This window comes from Mobula birostris, chromosome 2, assembly GCF_030028105.1.
Source record: "Mobula birostris isolate sMobBir1 chromosome 2, sMobBir1.hap1, whole genome shotgun sequence".
NCBI classification, from domain to species: Eukaryota; Metazoa; Chordata; class Chondrichthyes; order Myliobatiformes; family Myliobatidae; genus Mobula; species Mobula birostris.
The window spans coordinates 154,652,312-154,676,875 of NC_092371.1; the positions used below are offsets into that span (position 1 = coordinate 154,652,312).

Here is a 24,564-nt window from a genome sequence, read left to right on the forward strand (position 1 = left end):
AAATAGTGTTGGAACTACCACTGTATATGATTTAAATAAACAGAAAGACAAGTTACTGAAGTTTTACAGTGACAGTGACATTCTACATTTATTCCAATAAGTCATTTACCATGTGTTTGATTCGGTTCATTTGAAGCTGTATATTTTTATGTTTTATTGAATGATTTCATTGAAAATAAAATTTCTTCTTGTCATTATTCCCTAAACAATAGAATATAATAATTATTTACATAGCATTTACATTGTATTAGGTATTATAAGTAATCTAGAGATGACTTAAAGGATACAGGAGGATGTGTGTAGGTTTGGTGTGCCGCTGGGTCCTAAAGTCCACCGTACTGAGACAGGTTAAATAAGGGACTTGAGCATACGTGTTTTTTGGTATAGATGGGGGGGGGAGGGTCTGAAATCTGAAAAATTCCGAATTCTGAAATGCAACTGGCCCCAAGGATTTGGAATAAGGGATTGTGGACCTGTACCATCCTGTTCTCATGAACTTCCTTGGTCACCTTATCAAAAAAAAATCAATCAATTTTATAAGACACTATCACCCATGCATGTGTTGGCCATGTGTTGGCATGTGGCCAAGTGTTTAAGGCTTTCGTCTAGTGATTTGAAGGTCGCTAGTTCGAGCCTTGGCTGAGGCAGTGTGTGTGTCCTTGAGTAAGGCACTTAACCACACATTGCTCTGTGACGACACCGGTGCCAAGCTGTATGGGTCCTAATGCTCTTCCCTTGGACAACATCGGTGGTGTGGAGAGGGGAGACTTGCAGCATGGGCAACTGCTGGTCTTCCATACAACCTTGTCCAGGCCTGTGCCCTGGAAACCTTCCAAGGTGCAAATCCATGGTCTCATGAGACTAACAGATACCTATATCTCCCATGCAAAAAACCTTGCTGACTGCCCCTGATCAACCACTCTCTTTCCAGATGTATGCACATCTTTTTTCTCAGAATACTCTTCAGTATCTTGCCTTCAATGATTGTGACAAAGCTGATGAAGCGTAATGATGACTGGTATTTTGGTAAGTACAAGGCTGGTACCATAGGACTCAGGATTTAGACTTTGAACTTGTGTGTATTTAGCCTATATCACACTAAAACTTGCCTGTCCACATACTGATCCAAATGACTTTTAAAGTTTGTTGTTGTACTGCCTCAACAAGTTCTTCTGGCAGCTTGTTCCATATACGTATCACCCTCTGCATGAAGAAGTTGTCCCTCAGGTCTCTTTTGAATCTTTCCCATTTCATCTTAAGCCTAAGGTCTCTAATTTTTGGCTTCCATTTTCCTGGGAATAAGTGTGCATTTATCCTATCTGCCTCTCATGATTTTATCAACTTCTGTTAAGTCACTCCTTAAGAATATTCTGAGGATTGAAGTCTTAGCATGCTTAATTATCTCTATAACTCAGGTTCTGAAATCCTGGTAAAAATCTTGCAAGTCTTCTTTGCACTCTTCCCAGGTTCAGAATGTCTCTCCTATAACAGGATGACCAAAACTGTACACATTGACCAAAACAATCTCAGTAAATGTTAATGATTTAGATTTAGACCACAAGAGATAGGAGCAGAATTGCGCCATTTGGCCCATTGTGCCTACTCCACCATTTCATCATGGCTGATCCATTTTCCTTCTCAACCTCATTCTCCTGCCTTCTGCACATAAAATTTCACGAATCAAGGACCTATTAATCTCTGCCTTAAATGCACCCAGTGACCTGGTCTCCACAGCCACCTGCGGCAACGAATTCCATAGATTCATCACCCTCTGGCTAAGGAAGTTCCTCATCTCCATCCTGAAGGGACATCCCTCTAATGAGGCCATTCCTTCTGTTCCTAGACTCCTCCACTAGAGGAGACATCCTCGCTACATCCACTCTATCTAGGCCTTTGAACATTTGATAGTTTTCAATGAGATCTCACCTCATTCTTCCAAGGTCCAGCGAGTTCAGGACCAGAGCCATCAAACACTCCTCATACTGTACATAACCTTACCACTTCTGGAATCATTCTCGTGAAGCTCCTCTGAACCCTCTCCGATGCCAGATATTTATTTAGATAAGGGGCCCAAAAGTGTTCACAATACTCCAATCCCTTATAAAGCTTCAGCAACTAGTCTCCAGCAGCCAACCAGAAAAAGCTCCCTCTATTCTCTCACTACCCCCTGCCAATTACCCAATCCTCTACCCATGCTAGTATCTTTCTGTAATACCATGGGTTCTTATCTTCTTAAGCAGCCTCATGTGTGGCACCTTATCAAAGGCTTTATGAATATCCAAGTATACAACATCCACTGATTCTCTTTTGTCTATCCTGCTTGTTATTTCTTCAAAGAATTCCAACAGGTAAGATGGAAGGAAGGGAAGACTCGACTGAGGATATAAAATGAGAGGCAATGATGAAGTAAAAAATCAGGGCTTATCCCTCTTAAAAGCAGTGGAATATGATGATTAGGGGGAGGATGAGGAAAATTGATTTTATACCAAATTTAAAATGCAAATTTAAAGATGGCACCGGTAACTGGCGAGTTTGCACGTGCTCTCCGGAGCAAACTGCCCTCTCCACTATCCTAAAGTATAAAGTATTATAGAGTGGGGTAAAATAAGAGGAGCATTGGAGTTCCGCACTTGCATCACCCTCCGAGTGAAGAAGCTCCCACTCAGATTCCCCTTAAATATTTCACCTTTCACTCTTATCCTGTAACCTCTAATTCTAGTCTCACTCAACCTCAGTGGAAAAAGCCTGCTTGCATTTACCCTATCTATCTATATCTCAATTTGTATACCTGTATCAAATCTCCTATTGTTCTCCTAGACTCCAGAGAATAAAGTCCTAACGTCTTTAACCTTGACCTATAATTCAGGTCCTTAAAACCTGGAAACACACTGCACTCTTTCAATCTTATTGTTATTTTTCCTATAGGCAGGTGTCTGAAAATGGGACACAATTAGGCCTCACCAACGTCTTATACAACTTCAGCATAATATTCCAACTCCAATACTCAATACTTGGATTTCTGAAGGTCAGTGTGCCAAAAGAGCTCCTTAAGACCCAGTCTATCTGTGACTCTACTTTCAAGGAAGGGGGATGGGAACTGGAGTGAAAGGGCTGAGGATGCGGCAGTTGGTATACAAGTCAATGCGGTGTGTAATGAGACTGTGAGGAAAGATAGGCAGATGATAGGGCAAAATTCCAGGCAGTGGGACAAATTGAAGTGTAATATGAGAGCAAAATCAAAAAGGTGATGAATACAGGACTGAAAGTATTATATTTGAATGCACACAATATATGGAATAAAGTAGATGATCTTATAGCATAGTTGGAAATTGCCAGATATGACATTGTGGGCATCGCTGTCGTGGCTGAAAGAAGATCATTGTTGGGAGCTAAATATCCAAGGATACCCATTGTATCAAAATGACAGACAGGTAGGAGAAGGAGTTGGGGGTATCTCTGTTAATAAAAATTGAAATCAAATCTTTAGAAAGAGATGACCTAGGACCAAAAGATGTAGAATCCTTGAGGGTGGAGCTAAGAAACTGCAAAGGTAAAAAGACCTTGATAAGCCTCTGAACAGTAGCCAAGTTGTAGGATATAAATTACAATAGGAGATAGATAAGGCATGTAAAAGGGGCCATGTTACGATAATCATGGGGGTTTTCAATATACAGGTAATTTGGAAAAGTCAGATTGGTGCTGGATCCCAGGAGAGAGAATTGTAGAATACCTAGAAGATGACTTTTTAGTGCAGCTTGTGCTTGAGCCCTCTATGGGAAAGGCAATTATGGTTTTGTTTTGTGTAATGACCAGTACTGATTAGGGAGCTTAAGGTAAAGGAACCCTTAGAAGAAAGTAATCATAATATGATAGAATTCACCCTGCAGTTTGAAAGGGAGAAGATAAAGTCAGATATATCAGTATTACAGTGGACTAAAGGGGATTACAGCGGCATGAGAGAGAAGTTGGCTGAAGTTGATTGGAAGGGTTCACTTTCAGAGATCACAGCAGAACAGTAATGGCTAGAGTTTCTGGAGCAATTCAGAAAGTACAGAATAGATACATCCTAAAGATAAAGTATTCTAAAGGGAGGATGAGACTACCATGGTTGACAAGGGAAGTCAAAGACAGCAATAAAGCAAAAGAGAGGGCTTATAATATTGCAAAGTTTAATAGGAAGTTAGAGGATTGGGAAGCTTTTAAAAACAACAGAAGGGAACAAATAAGGCCATAAGAAAAGATGAAATATAAAGGTAAGCTTGTCAGTAATATAAAGAGGATACTAAGTTTTTTTTGGATACTGTATGTACAGAGTAAAGGAGCGGTGAGATTGGACTGCTGGAAGATGGTGCTGGAGCAGTAGTAATGGGGTGACAAAGAAATGGCAGCAAAACTGAATAAGTACTTTGCATCAGTCTTCACTGTGGGAGATACCAGCAGTATGCGAGAAACTTTGAGAGTGTTAACGGGACAGAAGTGAGTGTGGTTGCTTTTACCAAGGAGATGGTGCTCGGGAAGCTGAAAGGTCTGAAAGTAGATAAGGCAGCTGGTCCAGTTGGACTACACCCCAGGGTTCTGAAAGAGGTAGCTGAAGATATTGTGGAGGCATTAGCAATGATCTTTCAAGAATCACCGGATTCTGGAATGGTTCTGAAGGACTTGAAAATTGCAAATGAGATGAGAACAGATGAGGGGGAATTTCATTAGCCAGAAAGTGGTGAATCTGTGGAATTCACTGTCAAACACGGCTGTGGAGGCCAAGTCATTGGGTATATTTAAAGCAGAGGTTGATAGGTTCTTGATTAGTCAGTGTATGAAAGATTACAGGGGAGAAGGCAGGAGATTAGGGTTGAGAGGGATAATAATTCAACAATAATAGAATGTTCAGCAGATTTGATGGGCCAAATGGCCTAATTCTGCTCCTGTGTCTCATGATATTCCCAGATCTCTCTGTTCTACTGCACTCCACAGCGCCCCTATAAGCTCAATAACCGGTAACATTAAAAACAAAGCTGTTGAAGAGGAATGAATATTGAAAGAAGAAATTCTAAAACTTTTGTCCCTACCAGTCCACAACAGTATTAACCTTCAAAATGACCCACCCTGTAAAAATCTCAAAGCCCTCTATTATGTACAACACAAGTTCAGAATGTAATTAAACACTCCCCACCTGAGTTTGTTCTGGAAGAATACTGTGCTCATGCTGTTGTGTTCAGCATATATACATCACTCACACTGCCATCTTCAGGAAATGCACTTCACTCACATGTCGGATTCAGAAAGGGTACGTCGCTCATGGTGCTGATATTAAGAAATTCAAACCATTCACAGTGCTATATGCACAAGACGCAACTCACTCTTGCCATTGGACTCGTGCCCTGCCAGCTTCTAAGGAGTGCACCACATTCTTGAGGCTGGGTTCAACAGAACTTTCACTTGTATTGCTGGCTTCAGGAAATGCACTTCATGCTCACTGCCAGGTTGAAGATCCAAACAAAACCCACGTCGTGATTTGACAGCAAGCATCACTCACATTGCTGTGTTTGAGAAATGCACATTATGCACACAATCTAGCTCAGAAACCCACATTACTCATACTGCTGCATTCAGGAAAAGCCCATCACTTGCACTAGAGATGCTGCCTGGCCTGCTGCGTTCACCAGCAACTTTGATGTGTATCACTTGCACTGTTGGGTTCAAGAAATAAGGATGTAAATCTATGGAAGTACATAGGCAGTTCGGCTATGTCTTAATGCATTGAATTTAATACATGTTTCAATTCGAAAGAAACATTAGTTAGACCACATTTGGAGTATTTTTTTTGCAGTTGTGTTCATCGTACTATAAGGGAGTCATAGTGACGGAGAGGATACAAAGGAGCTTCACCAGGACGTTACCTGATACAGAGCGTTTCAGTTGTAAGGAGAGATTGGATAGGCTGTGCTTGTTTTCCCTAGTGTGGTGAAGAGTGACCTGAGGTATACAAAGTTTTGAGGAGGGAAGATATGAAGAATCTTTTTCCCATAGAGGGGTGTCTAAGCCAAGAAAGCTGAATGTGAGAGGCAGGATCTGAGGTAGAACGTTTTCACACAGTGTTGTTGAAATCTGGAATGTGCTCCCTGAGATGGTGGTAGAGGAAGATATACTTACAACAATCTATACAAGAACTTGAAATGTGAGTGTATAGAGGGCTATGGACCTAATTTAGCCACATGTGATTAGCATAAATGGGTGCAGAGATAGCAGGCTGAAGGGCCTGTTTCTGTGCTGTACAATTAGCTGATTAGGGCATTGCGCACAATGGTATGTTCAGGGAATGTATATTATCCACATGGCTGGATTTGATATACAGTACTTGCTTTACCCATGCTACCAGATTCAGGAAAAGCACATCTCTTAATTGCCTTGTCTACACTTGGCGTCACTGATGTAGAGGAGGCCGTATAATGCGGACTGAATTCAATAGACAAGGTTAGAGGAGGAAAGTATAAATCTTTGACTCTTCTGGAAGGGCTATTTAGGTCCCTGACCACACCTCCTCCCACCTTGTCTCTTATAAAGGTCTGCGACTCTAACACCATGCCTGTTTCCTCTGTTTTCCTTTTTTCTCTGCATCTGTTTTTAAGATGGGGCTTTCCACTTTAGGATTCCTGAAACGTGTTCCTTTTTCAGGAAATGTAGCTTCCCACTGTTACAGCTGATAGAGTTATGCTCCTCCACTTTGGTTAATTTAGTGACATTCTTAAACTAATTCACAATATTTTCAGAAATCTTAAATATTTTACAAACCTTAAAAATGTTAGCCCGCTAAATGTGTCATACCAGCAGATGATCTGAGAATGATCCCAGGAATGAAGATGTTAATACATGAGAAGCATTTGATGGCTCTGGGCCAGTACTGGCTGAAGTTTAGAAGAATGAGGGGAATCTCATTGAAACTTAACAAATATTGAAAGTCCTGGATAGAATGAACATGGAGAAGAAGTTTCTGGTAGTGGGGGAGTCTAGGATCAGAGGACATAGTCTCTGAATACAAGCACATCCCTTTAGAAAAGAGAAGAGGAATTTCTTTAGCCAGATGGTGGTGAATCTGTGGAATTCATTGCCACAGATGGCTGTGGAGGCCAAGTCCTTGGGTTTATTTAAAGCAAAGATTGATAGTTCTTGATTAGTGAGGATGTCAAAGATTAAGGTGGAGAAAGCATGAAAATGGGGTTTAAGGAATAATACATCAGCCGTGTTAGAATGGCAGAGTAGCTTGTTGGGTCGAATGGCCTAATTCTGCACCTCTGTATTCTGGTCTTATGGAAGCTTCGGGTGAATATTTTCAGAACATGGAACTTGAACATGGCCTCTAAAATCTGGAATTGACAATGGAGAACAATATTTAAACTGCAAGAATGTTCACATACTTATAGAACTGCCGCTTATTTATTGTATGGCTACTCGGACTTGCAGAAGTGATCTGAGTAGCACTTTGTTTAAAAAAAAAATATTAAATCATATCAAAATAAATGGAAAACTCATTTTGGTGTGAATATTGAAGAGAATGTCTGTATAGAAACTATACAGATCCAACAATACATGAGATAAATTCAGTGTAGTTTTAAGCTACATAGAGCAGGCAGTCATCCGATCAGTCCAGAATCTCTTGCTTGACCAAGAGGAAGAAAACTCATGTCTGCCCCTGATAAACTAATATGCCCTAGCAGAGTTTACAAAAAAACTAAGTTTACAATGGGAAGGCTATGCAATCGATTTCATTGATAATTTTCTTTGAAACCAATGATCCAGACTGTACTCTGAGTGCTTATTGAATGAGCTGAGTTGTTCCTGTACTTGATTGTGGAGACAATCAAGTTTTGCGCATTCAAAGAATCAGCATTCTACAGGCACCCTCATGAAGAATTGTCACTTCATAAATGTGTGTGTTAAAGCAACAGATATTCTCAGGAGGGAGACAAATAAACTTCTCTATTTGCTACTTCGATGAAAAAGCAGAATATATGTTTTTATATTGTAAGAAATTGCGTTAATTTTGGTATTCAGTTAACTAGTTAAGCTTGTTTTTTTGCAGTGTTTAAGTGGACTGTATCCCTCTTGGTGGTCTTTGGAAACAAATCAACAAATATTAGAAGTGAGAGCTGCATACTACAACATTTTAAATTTTGCATGTGTTTTAAGTTACTCCAAACCAATTCCAGTACCGTTTGCACATTTAAGTTGTGTATAAAGTCCACATATGAATATTAAAGATTGTTCATTTAACTTATATTTTTAAAAATTTGATTTGGAATAAAATGTGATTTTAAAATCCACTGGCTCATTTGTAATTGTGTTTGTCTGTTTCTCCCTTTATAGTCTTTAGAATTGTTAGCTTGTTACATGTGTGCAGCAAATTGTCGTTGTCTGCATCCCTTTATGTCTATCTTGTGTTCCGAGGTATGTGAGGCACTTGAAGGCAAGTGAGCCTTTGACCCAAAGCAGACTATCTGAAAACAGAAAAATTGAAAGCTCTAATATTCTTGTGATAGCTCCCATTAAAATGATGTTGCTGATAAAGGAGGGAACATGTGCTTGGTGACGCAGGATGTGGGCAAGGTTCAAAATCAGCACTTTGTGACGGTATTTACTAAGGAGAAGGATGTGGGCGATTGCAGGATCAGTGTGCTAATAAGGCATTATAAGATGAATAAGGAGTCGGTCTTAGGTTTCTTAAGGACATTCAGATGGATAAATCCCCAGTAGCTGATGTGGTAGACCTCAGGTTACTGAGAGAGGCAAGAGATAAGATTGCCAGGGCCTTGACCAAGATGTTTATGTCCTCTCTAGCCACAGGCAAGTTCCCAAAGGACTGTTGAGCAGTTAATGTTGTTCCATTATTAAAGAAGAAAAATATCACTGGTAAGGGAGCTATTGGAATGGATTCTAAGGGATTGGATTTATGAGCATTTGGAAAACCATTGCCTAATTAAGAACAGCCAGCATGGTTTTGTGCAGTCTCCTACTAACTTGATTGAGTTTTTCAATGAGGTGACAAACATGATTGATGAAGGTTAAGCTTTGGATTTTTTTCAACCTGGATTTTGGTAAGGTGGTTGACAAGGTTCTTCTTGAAGCTCATCTAGAAGAATATGATGCACGTAATCCATGGTGACCTGCCTATTTGGATTCAGAATTGGTGCCCTGCTGGGATCCGTACTGTGACCTCTACTTACATATAAATGACTTGGATGAGTTACCAGGTGGATTACTAAGCGTGCAGATGATACAAGCATTGTGGATATTGTAGACAATGGTCAAAGTTTACAGCAAGGTATAAATCAGTTGCAGATATGGGTGGGAAAAATGGCTGATGGAGTTTAATTCCAGCCAAAAGTGAACTGTTGCAATTTGTTAGAACAAATGTAAATGGACAGTATACTGTTAATGACAAGATCCATAACAGTGTTGATGTACCTCCTTTGGATTTTGGAGTCCAAATCCATAGCTCTCTGAAAGTGGCTGCACAGATTGATAAAGAAAGCTATTATGAATGCTTGCCTTTATTGGTCATTGCATTGAGTTCAAGAATTAGGAAGTTATGTTTCAGCTTCATAAAACTCGAGTTAGACTGTATCAGGAATATTGCATTTTGTTCTGATTACCCCTGTTATGGGAAGTATGTGGAGGGTTTGGAGAGGATGAGAAGAGGTTTTCCAGAATGGTGCCAGGATTAGAGGGCATGTGCTTTACGGACAGTTTGGCCAAACTTGGGTCACTTTCTTTGAAGTAGTAGAGGGGAGACCTGATAGAAATTTATAAGATTTTGAGAAGCATAGACAACCGGTATCTTTTTCCCAGAGTTGAAATAATTAACGGAGGCATGCATTTAAGTGAGACAGGGTATTTTCAAAGGTGGTGTATAGGGCAAGTTTTTTTTTAAAAAAACATAGTCAGAGGTGGGTGCTTGGAAAATGCTCCCAGGAGTGGTATTGGAGGCATACAATAGAGATGTTTAAGAGGCCATTAGACAGGGATATGGGAGGGATATGGGTATTGTATACACAGAAGGGATTAGTTAAATTAGGTATTTAATGCTAGTTCGGAACAACATTGTGGGATGAGGGCCTGTATCCTGTACTGTACTGTTCTATGTTCCATGTTCTATAGAGTCAGTGTTATATATCGCGAAACCTGCATCCATCACAAGATTTGCACTTAGATATTATGTATTTGTTAGTATATGCAATGTGTGTTACATTCATGCATCTTCAAATATGTGTACGTATTTGAAATACATGTAATTCTTTGTTTCCTGTTGCATTCTGTGGTTTTTGATTAAATCTTTGTGAAAGCAAAATATGAAGCTCGTCGTCCAGAAAATAGCTTTTGTTTAAATTAATCATGCATTCAAGATAGATTCATTTTTGAACTCAGCCCAGAGGAGACCAGCAGAAGGGATACTGTTTCTTCAGCTCAGTACAACGTGCAGTACAGTATATCCTGTAACAAGATTACAAAGGATAAAATAATAATACAAACTATGACTTTTATAGCTTACCCCAATGGAATGAATTGCCATCAAGACCAACGAAGAGACTCAGCAAGAGGTATTCTTCACCAGATCTGGACCAGTATGTTTTGTTTTATCCATTCTACATTTTACAAACTTGTGTTCATAATGCTTTGTGAAAGAAATACAGTACTTAAGGACCTTGAAAGAAGCCTTGTTAATTGATTAAATTATTTAACTGATTTCATTGGTGCTGCTATTTCACAGTAAACAGTCAAATGAGACATTAATTATGAGCTCTTTAATTTTGATTACTGTTGTAAATTATTAGCCAGTTGTTACTTGTATAATTTGTTATTCGAACTTACAGATTCTAGTTACTTTCTTTTCAGTGGTGTGGTACATGCATTTTTGTATGTGATATGGACAATTTGTTGTAGGGCTCTGGCTGTGTGGCTGTGAACTCCCAGTTCATTCGTAGATCAATCTCAGAATTGCCCAGAATATTACAATCAAATTTTACAGACGGACAAAATTAGTGATGAAGCTGATTGCAAATTTTGCACAAAATTGCTGCATTCAGTGAAGCAATACTGAAAAAGTAGTTGGTATAACATCAGTCAGGTAAACTGAATAATATGACATCCAGTTTACCTGTGAACTAAGCCAAGTATGTGGGTCATCACCATTCAATTCAGAAATGAACAACACAGGATAAAAAAAAGACATCAGAAACTAAACAGTAAACTAGGTACAAATGAAATGTTGAAATAAGGAAGGTATATAGGTAACCAAATTTTGCTGGAAGATTAAAATTAGGCATCAGTTTGTAGAATATTGTATTTAAAACTGTATCTTTTATCAGTTTCTCATATTCCCATTGTATCATTATATAGTGTTAAAAGTACTCTAATAGAGTTATATAACACTACAGCACAGAAACAGGCCCTTCAACTCAGCTTATCATTGCTGATCCATTAATATACCTTGTCCCAATGACCTGCACCCAGACCATTGCCATCTATACTCCTCCCATCCTTGTACCTATCCAAATTTTTCTTAAATGTTGAAACCCATGTACAACACTTGCGCTGGCCGCTGATTCCAATTCTCACTGCCCTCTGAGTGATGAAGTTCCTCCTCAGGTTCCTCTTAAGCATTTCACCTTTCACCCTTAACCCATGACCTCTAGTTGTAGTCTCACCCAACCTCAGTGAAAAAAGCCTGCTTGTAATTACCTTTTATATACTCATCATAGTTTTCTATACCTCTACCAAATCTTCCATGTTCTAGGGAACAATGTCCTAACCTATTCAGCCTTTCCCTATAATGCAGGTCCTCAAGTCCAGGTAACACCCTTGTAAATTTTCTCTGTACTCTTTCAACCTAATTTATATATTTCCTGTAGGCTGGTGACCAGATCTGCACACAATACTTTAAATTGTGCCTCACCAACATTTTATACAACTTCAACACAACATAACATCTCCTGTACTCGGTACATTAATTTATGAAGACCAATGTGTCAAAAGCTTTCTTTACGACCCTATCTACCTGTGCCGCCTTTTTCAACGAACTATGGATTTGTATTCACAGATCCCTCTGTTCTACCACACTTCTCAGTGCCCTATTGCTCACCATGTAAATCCTACCCTTGTTTGTCCTCTTTAACGTACAATACCTCACACTTGACTGCATTAAATTCCATCTGCCAGTATACAGCCCATTTTTTAAGCTGATTGAAATCCTGCTGCAAACTTTGATAGTCTTCCTTGTTGTCCACTACACCCCTAATTTTGGTGTCATCTGCAAATTTGCAGACCCCCTTTCCTACATTATCATCTAGATCATTGATATAGATGACAAGCAGCAACGGTCCCAACACTGATCTCTGTGGTACACTACTAGTCACGGGTCTCCAGTCAGAGAAGTAACCATCTACTAACACTATCTGGCTTTTCCCTTGAAGCTAATGTCTAATCCAATTTACTACTTCATCTTCAATGCCAGATAAATGAACCTTCTTGACCAATTTTCCATGTGGGACATTGTCAAATGCCTTGTTAGAGTCCATGTAGACAACATTCACTGCCTTGACTTCATCAACTTACCTGACAACTCCCTCAAAAAAACTCTGTAAGGTTAGTTAGAGATGACCTCCCATACACAAAGCTATGTTGACTATCACTAATCACTCTCTGTCTATCCAAATACTTGTATATCCAGTCCCTTACAATGCCATCCAATAACTTTCCCACTACTAATTTTAGTCTCACAGGCCAATAATTTCCTGGCTTATTCTTAGAGCCTTTCTTGAACAATGGACAACATTAGCTATCCTTCAATCATCTGGCACTTTACCCGTGGCTGACGATGTTTTACACCTCTCTGCTAGGGCCTCTACAATTTCTGCACTAGCCTACCACAGGATCCAAGTGAACACATTGTCACACCCTGGGGATTTATTTACCCTAATTTGCCTCATGGCAGCTTCTCCTCCATAATCTGTATTGGGTCCATGACCTCGCTGCTGCTTTTCCTCACTTCTGTAGACTCTGTGTCCATCTCTTGATTAAATATAGCTGCAAAAACTCTGTTTAAGATTCCCCCCATCTCTTTCAGCTCCACACATAGATTACCACTCTGATCTTTCAAAGGACCAATTTTGTCCTTTGCTATCCTTTTGCTCTTAAAATATCTGTAGACTCCCTTGGGATTCTCCTTCACCTTGTCTGCTAGAGCGACCTTATGCCTTCTTTCAGCCCTCTTGATTTCCACCTTAAGTGTCCTCTAGCATTTCTTATAGTCCTCAAGTGATTCATTTGTTCTTACCTGCCTATACCTGCTATACAACTTTTTTTCTTAACCAGGGCCTCAATATCTCTCAAAAACCAAGGTTTCCTAAATCTGTTGTTCTTGCCTTTTTATTCTGAAAGAAACATACGAAATGTGCACTCACAAAATTTCACTTTTAAAGGCTTCCTACTTACCAAGTACACCTTTGTCAGAAAACAAACTGTACCAATCCACACTTGCCAGATCCTTTTTGATACCATCAAAATTGGCTTTACTCCAAATTAGAATCTCAACCCAAGGACCAGTCCTACCCTTTTCCATAATTACCTTGAAATTAACGACACTATGATCACTAGATGCAAAGTGTTCCCCTACAAAAACCTTTCTCACCTCTCCTGTCTCATTCCCTAATAACTCATATCACACTCTGTCCAGTTGGGAGTCCATGAAACTTTTCTGAATGCTTTTGGCAAAGTCCTTCCTATCAGCCCTTTTACAGTATAAAACCTACCATCACAATGTTAAGTTTTTTACAGCAGTCGTGAGTTCTCTCTACAGATTTGTTCTGCTAAATCCTGCAGACTTTTGGGTGGTCTATAATATAATCCCAATAACGTGGACATACTTTTCTTATTTTTCAATTCCATCCATAAAACCTTACTGGATGAGCTCTCCAGTCTGTTCTGTCTCAGCACTGCCGTGACATTTTCCCTGACTTGTAACGCCACCCCTCCACTTTATCACATCTAAAACAACAGAACCCTGGAAGATTGAGCTGCCAGTCCTGCTGCTCCTGCAGCTAAGTCTCACTAATGGTTACAATGTCATAATTCAATGCGCTAATCCATGCCCTAACTTAATCCGTCTTTCCTGCAAACCCCTTGTATTTAAATATATGCTGCTCAGAACATAAGTCACACCATGCTCAACCTGACTTTATATGTAGGCTTAACAACATATTTCTCCACAACCACTCCACTACAGTATCTATTCTGGCACTTTGCTTTCTACCCCCTTATAACTCTAGTTTAAACTTCCACAACCCCTCCCCCACATGGAGCACCAGCAAACCTTCCTACTAGGATATTAGTTCCCCCCTCCAGTTCAGGTGCAAACCATTCCTTCTGTACAGGTCCCACCTTCCCTTCCCTGTTAAACTATATGATCTTCCTATTTCTGGCCTCACTAGCATGTGGCATGGGTAGCAATCCTGAGATCACAACCCTGGAAGTCCTGTCCTCCCTGAACTCACTTTGCAGGACCCCATCACCAGTCTTACCCATGTCATTAGTACCTATATGGAGCATGACCTCTGGCCGTTCACCCTCCCACTTAAGAATATTGTAGGCTCGATCCAGAATGTCCTTAACTCTGGCACCTGGGAGGCAACATACCAGAGCCAGACCTCTTCTAAGTCATCCCCTCAATAGTATCCAAAGTGTTATACCTGTTGTTGAGGAGAACAGCCACAGGGATACGCTGCAGTGGCTGTCTATCCCCTTTCCCCCTCCTGAAGATCACCTAGTTACCTGTGTCCTGCACCTTGTGTGTAACTGCCTCCCTCTGTGTTCTGTCAATCAACCCCTCAGCCTCCCGAATGATACGAAGTTCATCCACTTCCAGCTCCAACTCATTAACACAGTCTGTTAGAAGCTGCAGCTGGATGCACTCCTGCAGGTGTATTTGTCAGGGACAGTGGAGGTCTCCCTGTCTTCCCACATGTACCAAGAGGAGCATTTCACTATCCTGTCTGGCATCCCCACTGCTCTAAATGCATAATAAGAAAAAAAGAATAAATATCGAAAAAAATAACCTCCCTACAGCCTCTACCTCTCCTCTCCGAAGCCATGATGAGCAAAAGCCTCAACTCCCCACTCTGACACTGGCCCACTCTGTTTAAACCTAAATTCTCCTTAGTGGGGTTGCCAAGTGCCTAGTTATGCGTAATCCAATGTCTCCTGGGGAACTGTGATGCGCAAAATGTTCCGTCTGCCCCTGCTTGCTTCTTTTAAACTCTCCACCGACACTATTCAACATCTCCTTGGGAACTGTGGCATGCAAAATATGTTGACTGTCCAAGCTTGCTTCATTTTAAACTTTCTCATACGCAGTCCAATGTCTCCTCAGGAACTGTCGTGCACAAAATGTGCTGGCAGTCCCCGCTCGCTTCTTTTAAACTCTCTTTCTTTTGTGCAACCAGTGTCTCCTAAGGAACTATGGCACATTTTTGTAAACTGTCATAAACTAATGTTTTACAGATATAATGATCTTTCCAAGATTTATGTGAATCTGCAGATTTATAATGGTTTCAGTCATTGTGACATTTGATTAAACAATAGCCTGCAAAGTCACTATGGTTAGGCAAGAATGTGGAACTGGTGTTACAGTAGGTTCAGCAGCAATCTGATTAAATGCTGCAGCAGGATTGAGGGTTCAAGTGGCCTGTCCTGCTCAGAATTCTCATCTGCAATTATATCTTCAATTACTTAAAGGATACATTCCTTTGTTAATAGCACAAAATCCCATGATAATGTGGCTAGGCACAACTCAAATGTCATCTATAAGTTTCCTGATGATACACCTATTGTTGACAGAATTTCAGATGGTGATGAGGAGGTGTACAGGAACGATATAGATCAGCTGGTTGAGTTATGTTGCAACAATAACCTTTCAGTCAACATCAGTACAGCCGAGAAAGTGATTGTAGACTTCAAGGAGGGGATTTTGTGGGAACACACACCAGTCCTCATCAAAAAATCAGCAGTGGAAAGGCTGAGCAGTTTCAAGATCCTGGGTGTCAACATCGCTGAAGATCTATCCTAACCCCAACATAATTGATGAAATTACAAAGAAGACATGCCAGCATCTATATTTCATTAGCAGTTTGAGGAGAGTTGGTATGTCACCAAGGACACTCGCAAATTTCTACAGATGAACCGTAGAGAGAATTCTGACTGGTTGTATCACCATCTGGTATGGAGGGGCCGCTGCACAGGATCAGAAAGAGCTGCAAAAAGTTGTAAACTCAACCAGCTCTGCCATAGCCTCTCCAGCATTGAGGCCACCTTAAAAAGGCAATGTCTCAAGAAGACAGCATCCATCATTAAGGACCACCATCACCCAGGACATTGCTCCCATGAAGGAGGAGGAATAGGAGACTGAAATCACAAACTCAATGTTCAGGAAGAGCTTCTTCACCTCCACCATCTTATTGCTGAATGGACAATGAACCCATGAACACTACCTCACTATGTTTTCCTCTCTTTATGCACGACTTATTTAATTTAATTATATAAATATAAGACCACAAGATATAGGAGCAGAATTAGGCTAATTTGGACCATCGAGTCTGCTCCGCCATTTCATCATGGCTGATCTATTTTTCCTCTCAACCTCAATCTCCTACCTTTCCCCTCCGTACCCCTTCATGCCCTGACCAATCAAAAATCTATCAACCTCTGCCCTAAACATACCTAAAACCTGGCTTCCGCAGCTGCCTGTGGCAACGAATTCTGCAGATTTACTACACTCTGGCTGTAAGAAATTCCTTCTCGTCTAAAAGGACAACCCTCTATTCTGAGGCTATATCTTTTGGTCTAAGACACTCCACCACAGGAAACATCTTCTCCACTTCATTCTATCAAGGCCTTTCACCATTTGATAGGTTTCAATTAGGTCACCTTTCATTCTTCTGAATTCAAGTGAATACAGGCACAGAGCCATCAAACGGTCTTCATATGACAAGCTTTTAATCCTAGAATTATTTTCATGAACCTCCTTTGAAACCTCTCCAGTTTCAGCACATCTTTTCCAAGATGAGGGCCAAAAACTGCTCATAATACTCCAAGTGAGGCCTCAACAGTGTTTTATAAAGTCTCAAGATTATATCCTTGCTTTTATATTCTAGTCTCTTGAAGTGAATGCTAACATCACATTTGCCTTCCTCAGCACAGACTCAACCTACAGATGAACCCTTAGGGAATCCTGCACCAAGGACTCCCAAATTTCTTTGTGTCTCAGATTTTTGTATTTTCTCTCTATTTAGAAAGTAGTCAACCCTTTCATTTCTTCGACCAAAATGCATGATCATGCCCTTCCCAACACTGTATTCCATCTGCCACTTCCTTGCCCATTCTCCTAATCTTTCTAAGATCTTCGGTAGCATCTCTACCTGTCTCTCCACGTATCTTTGTATTGCCTGCAAACTTTGCAAGAAAGCTATCAATTCCATCATCCAAATCATTGACAGACAACGTAAAAAGAACCGGTCCCAACACACCACAGATCCCTGTGGAACACCACTAATCACCGGCAGCCAATCCCTTCTTCCCACTCTTTGCCTCCTCCCAATCAGCCACTGCTTAACCCACGCTCGAATCTTTTCTGTAATACCATGCCTCATGTGTGGCACCTTGTCAAAGATCTTCTGAAAATCCAAGTACACAATATTAACCGAATCCCCTTTGTCTATCTTGCTTGTTACTTCTTCAAAGAACTCCAACAGATATGGTTTGAAAGAAGAGTTAAAGAAGCCGCCTTTGTCAAACTGGAAAACCCATCACTGAACAAAGCTGGTGGGGTACAACACCACCTTTCAGCTACTTATGATGCAGTCCTAGCATCTCTACCCCAGTGTCTCCACAACAGTTTACACCTCCATTTATGCAAAGATAAGACAGATTACCCTCTCATTACTTGTACAACTCTAAACGACCTCATGTGATTGCTATACTTTTAAACAGCTCATAGACTTTTTAAGCTGGAAACTACCCTCCATGGACCAGAACTGGAGAAACCTCGTGGATGAGTGGCAAAACGGTTCCTATACAACACAGCAAGTGCAGTTGCCTTGATTTACTACTGTTTGGTACCCTCTTGATACAATATGTATCCTTGGATATTAAGCTCGCAGCTATAATCTTCTTTCAGCCATGATTATGATGCCTACAAAATCATACTTGCCAATCTGTAATTGTGCTACAAGTTCATCGACCTTATTCCATATACTGCGTACATTCAAATATAACACTTTCAGTCCTGTATTCGCCCTTTTTGATTTTGTCCACCTTTTACATTGCAAATCATCCTGTTGACTGTAATTTTGCCTTTCATCAGCCTCTCCTTGTTAGGAGTCTCACTGTACATTGCCTCGGTTTGTAACCCAACTACCTCATCTTCAGCACCATCACTCCAGTTCCCATCCCCCTGCCAAATTAGTTTAAACCCACCTGAGCAACTCCAGCCAACCTGCCCGCAAGAATATTGGACCCCGTCAGATTCAGGTGTATCCCATCCCTTTTGTTCAAGTCATACCTTACCCAGAAGAGATCCCAATGATCCCTAAATCTGAACCTGTGCCCTCTGCAGCAATTCCTCAGCCACACATTCACCTGCCAAATCATCCTGCTCTTACCCTCACTGACACATGGCACAGGCAGCATTCCAGAGATTACTATGCTGGAGGTCCTGTTTCTCAGCTTTCTACCTTATTCCCTATAATCTCTCTTCAGGAGCTTCTTGTCTTGTCTCCCTATGTCATTGGTCCCAATAGGTACCAATACTCCTGACTGTTTACCCTTGCCTTTGAGAATGCCATGGACATGATCCAAGGCATCCCTGATCATTGCACCAGAGAGCTAACATACGGGGTGATTGATAAGTTCATGGCCTAAGGTAGAAGGAGTCAATTTGAGAAAACTTAGCACATTTATTTTTCAACATAGCCCCCTCCTACATGTACACACAGTCCAGTGGTCATGGAGCATACGGATCCCTTCTTTGTAGAAGTGGTCCACAACAAGGGTGATTGATAAGTTCGTGGCCTAAGGTAGAAGGAGATGAGTTATTAACTTCAAACTTTCTGCATTATCACTCAGAGTTGAACTGCACGTGCAGTTCAAAATGTCTTGGACCTTCAGGTGGTCCAGAGCAGGGGTGATTGATAAGTTTGTGGCCTGAGATAGAAGGAGATGAGTTATACAGCTCTCATTACATGCACTTGCAGTTCAACTCTCTTGAGTGAAAAATGCAGAAAGTTTGAAGTTAATAACTCATTTCCTTCTACCTCAGGCCACGAATTTATCAATCACCCCTGCTGTGGACCACTTCTGGGGGTCCAAGATGCCGACTTCTACAAAGAAGGGATCTGTATGCTCCATGACCGCTGAACTAACTGTGTAAATGTAGGAAAAATAAATATGCTAGGTTTTCTAGGTTTTCTAAAATTGACTCCTTCTACCTTAGGCCACAAATTTATCAACCACCCCTTGTACCATCCAGGTGTCTCTATCACACCGCAGAATCTCCACTCTGCTCCTCTGGCTAAAGAATCTCCTATTAACATTGCAGTCCTCTTCACCTTTCTATATACAGATATATGTCTATATATACTGTAGGTATATAGATATGGTAATTTATGGTTTTTAATATTATGTATTGTATTGCATTGTACTGCTGCTGCAAACACATACCAGTGATATTAAACCTGATTCTGATTCTGAGTTTGTAGTCAGTCCCATACTCTTCCTATAGATGACTTCTCTGCCTAGAGCCAATAGAAGTGGGTTCCCCATTTGGGAATACAGGTCTACAGTCCCTTATCCGAGATCCTTGGGGTGAGTTACATTTCGGAATTCAGAATTTTTTGGATTTTAGACCCCCCCCCCCCATACCAAAAAACACGTATGTTCAAGTCCCTTATTTAACCTGTCTCAGTGCGGTGGACTTTAGGACCCAGCGGCACACCAAACCTACGCACATCCTCCCGTATACTTATCATCTCTAGATTACTTATAATACCTAATACAATGTAAAAACTATATAAATAGTTGTTATACTCTATTATTTAGGGAATAATGACAGAAAATTTTATTTCCAACAAAAACATTCAATAAAACATAAAAATACACAGCTTCAAACGAACCGAATCAAACACATGGTAAATGACTTCTTGGAATAAATGTAGAACGTTACTGTCACTGTCACTATAAAACTTCAGTAACTTGTCTTTCTGTTTATTTAAATCATATACAGTGGTAGTTCTGACACTATTTTCTTCAGTAACACGCCGCACAGACACACCACGATTAAGCTTCTGCAATAACTCCACTTTCTACGTTATTGATAATGATAGATGCTTCCTTCTCTTTTTCTCATTGCTACCCATTGGGGTATCTGCAGCTCGTTTTGACATTTTCACAGTGAAATTAAACTCAAAGTCAACAGTGAACACAAAATATCAGCGAACAGCAAATGCACGTGTAACCAGTACGAGCTCTGAGCCACAACTGACGTCTGGCGGCCTCTGCTAGTGCTGCTACGTCACACCTGAGTGACATCAGCTGTTGGTGAAAAAAAAACGGTTTTCAGAGCTTTTTGGATTTCAGAATTTCGGATAAAGGAATGTGCACCTGTATAAATCAGTGCTGCACAGAAAATCTACATGCCGGCTGTCATTGTCAGTTGGGAAATCGTAGGAAGAACCGTCATAGAAGACAATAAGTACTACAGCACAGAAACAGGCTCTTTAACCCATCTTGCCCACATCAAGTGGCTATTCTGTCTCATCCCATTGAATCATATCTGGACGATAGTACTCCATTTCACTTCCATCCATGTACTTAGCCAACCTTATCTTAAACATTTCAATCATACCTGCATTCACTGTTTCTGCTGGCAGCTAATTCCACATTTGCACCACTCTCTAGGTGAAGAAATTCACCCCCAAGGATCCCCTTAAATATTTTGCCTTTCACCCTTAACCTATGACCTCTAGCTTAGTCTCACTCAACCTCAGTGGAAAAAGTGTGCTTGCATTTACCCGATCTATACCCTTCATAACTTTGTACATGTCTAACAAATTTCCCTTTATTCTCCTACTCTGCAAGGAGTAAAGTCCCTAACCTATTCGGTCTTTCCTTATAACACAAGTCCTCTAATCCTTGTAGATTTTCTCTGTATTCTTTCAACTTTATTTACATCTTTCCTATAGGCAGGTGACCAGAACTGCACACAGTATTCCAAATTTGGCCTCACTAACATCTTATATAATTTCAATATAGCATCCAAACCCCTCCATTCAATATTTGATTTATGAAGCCCAATGTGTCAAAAAAGCTTTCCTTCTGACTCTATCTACCTTTGACATAGTCATTGTGAATGAAGTAACAGTAGCACTTACATCCATTGAGACGTCGGCGATGAAACGTGTCAACTGCTGCTTGAGAAGCAACTTGGATCCACTCCAATTTGCCTACCGTCACAATAGGTCTACAACAAATGCCATTTCATTGGCTCTTCACTCAACCCTGGAACACCTGGACAGCGAAGACGCATACACAGGATGCTCTTCATCAACTATAGCTCTTCATTCAATACTATCATCCCCTCAAAAGTAATCAATAAGCTTCAGGACCTTGACCTTAATACCTCCTTGTGCAGTTGAATCATTAACTTCCTCACATGCAGACCCAGTCAGTTCAGATTGGCGACAACATCTCCACCACAATCTCTATCAGCACAGGTGCACTGCAAGGCTGTGTGCTTAGTCCCCTGCTCCACTTGCTTTATATTTATAACTAAGCACAGCTCCAATGCTATATTTAAGTTTGCTGACAACACCACTGTTTCTGGTGATTCAAAAGTGGTGACGAATCAGCATATAGGTGGGAGATTGAAAATTTGGATGAGTGGTGCAATAACAACAATCTCTTCCTCAATGTCAGCAAAACCAGGGAGCTGATTATTGCCTTCAGGAGAAAGAAACCAGAGGTCCATGAGCTTAGGGGATCAGAGGTGGAGGGGATCAGCAACTGGTGTTACCATTTCAGAGGATCTGTCCTACGTAATACCATAATGAAGACTGCATGACAGCGCCTCTGTTTCCTTAGAAGTTTGCGAAGGTTTGGCATGACATCAAAAACTTTGACAAACTTCTATAGATGTGTGGTAGAGGGTATATTGACAGGTTACATCACAGCTTGGTATGGAAACATCAATGCCTTTGAATGGAAAAGCCTATAAAATGTAGTGGATATGGCCAGTACATCATGGGTAAATATCCTCCCCACCATTGTATATATCTACACGCAGTGCTGTCGCAGGAAAACAGCATCCATCATCAAGGACCTCTACTATACAGGCCATGCTCTCTACTCACTGTTGCCATCAGGAAGAAGGTACAGGAGTTTCAGGGCCTACACCACCAGGTTCAGGAACAGTTATTACCCTCAACCATCAGGCTGTTGAACCGGAGGAGATAACTTCACTCACCTTCAATTACCCTGTCATTGAGTTGTTTACACAATCAATAGACTCACTTTCAAGGACTCTTCATCTCATGTTTTCAATATTTATTGCTTATATATTATTATTATTATTTTTATTTATTTTTCCTCAGCTCAAGCTGGTAAAACCTGAGGTAAGGGCATAGCCGACCATGCTTATTTGTCAATTGCTAGGAACTTTCGGACTATCCTAGTGGTGCTTAGTACGTGGCTTTCTGAAGACTTATACAGAAATTACTGTGCAGCCCTAATTGTTTAATGCTATTGTGTAGTGCCTTTGGGATAACACCAGTTGTAGATATTACTATCAAGACATGGATACCTTGTTCATGTTCCAAAGTCTTTCAGTTTCCTCTTTTAATTCAGCATATTTTGGTGATTTTCACTGACTGATTTTGTAAGTTGTGTGTGTTCGGAATGGCTATATCTATTAAATTAGTTGCTTTTGCCTGTTTGTCCTGTATTATTATAATGTCTGGATGGTTATTATGGATGGTCCTATCTGTAATGACTGAGCAGTCATCATATAATTTGTGGTATTCTGACTCTAAAACTGGATCAAGCTTGTACTTATTGTAAGGTGTGATTTCTTTTATTTTTTGTATTTTAAAGCAAGATTTTATGAATGATATTTGCCACTTGATTGTGCCTGTGTAAGTGATCTGATTGTGTTAAACTGCTGCATTATTATTATTATTTTTATTATCTTTTGTATTTGCACAGTTTGCTGTCTTTTGTACATCGGTGGTTTGTCCGTCCTGTTGGGTGTGGTTTTTCATTATTGTGAATCACTCTGGGCACTGAGCTGATTTGAAGAACTTGAGGGTGGCTTTGGGCTGGGCGGCGAAATCTGGACCTGGAACGACTTTCAGGGCGGTGTGGTTTATGCCCTGAGCCCTTCACAATAGCCGGGTCCTTCTGTTGTTTGGTCAATTTAAACACCTGCCCAGATAGACTGAAAAGACAGGGTCTTAGGATCCGAGGCGAGAGCCGATTTTGCTTGCTCTCCATGCTGGTCACTCCTCTCTCCATGGCACTGATGCTGTAAAGACTGCTTTGTCTGCTGTGGTCCATACCTGCTAACATGATAAACTGATAGGCGAGCCTTTGGGCCTACTCCAGGCTGCTCTGGGGTTCACATCTGAGGACTCAATTTGGTTTACAATGTTGTTCGCTTCAATTGTTTGCATGATTTGTGTGTTTTTTAAAAATTCTTTCTCTTGTACGACTGGTGTTAGTCTTTTACTCTTTTTATTTGGGCTCTTTCGAGTTTCTTGCTTTGTGGCTACCTGTAATCAAACAAATCTCAAGTTTGCCTAACTTACACATTCTTTGATAATAAAATTACTTTGAATTGAATTGAATTAAGATTCTTTGATTACCTGTGATTGCCACAAGAAAATGAATGGTACTTTTGATAATAAATTTACTTTGAACTTTGAAATCACTGGACTAGCAATCAGTGCTGGTTAGAAAATCACAGAGTTCATTGTCAGTTCAGTCACAATTTTCAGGATAGTCAGTCATTGCCAATTAAAAATTTACAGCTTTAGGGGATGGTTAGTTGAAAAATTTCCAGGCAATAGTCATTGCAAGTTCAAAAAAAAAACACTTGACCAGAAGCAACACTCAAAGAATGCCAGAGGAACTCAGCAGGCCAGGTTGCAACTATAGAAAAAGAGTACAGGTGATGTTTTGGGCTGAGACCCTTCAGCAGGACTGAAGGGAAAAAAAGTGAGTAGATTTAAAAAGTGGGGGATGGGAGAGAGAAGCACAAAGTGATAGGTGAAATTGGGAGAGGGAGGGATGAAGTGAAGCGCTGGGAAGTTGGTGAAAGAGACACAAGACTGGAGAAGAGGTATCTAATAGGAGAAGACAGAAGGCCATGAAAGAAATAAAAGGGGGAGGAGCACCAGAGGGAGGCGATGGGCAAGCAAGGAGATAAGGTGAGAGAGGGAAAAGGGGAATGGGGAATGGTGAAGGGGGGAA

General features: G+C 40.6%; 1 protein-coding gene across 1 annotated transcript in view; it reads left to right on the forward strand.

The window, feature by feature from the left end:
* The window catches only part of rims1a (regulating synaptic membrane exocytosis 1a), a 479,607-nt gene that overhangs the window by 81,911 nt on the left and 373,132 nt on the right, over positions 1-24,564 (forward strand). The window contains exon 3 of the mRNA XM_072250401.1: positions 10,539-10,616. Coding sequence (XP_072106502.1) covers positions 10,539-10,616 — 78 coding nt within the window. The remainder of the gene's footprint in view (positions 1-10,538; positions 10,617-24,564) is intronic.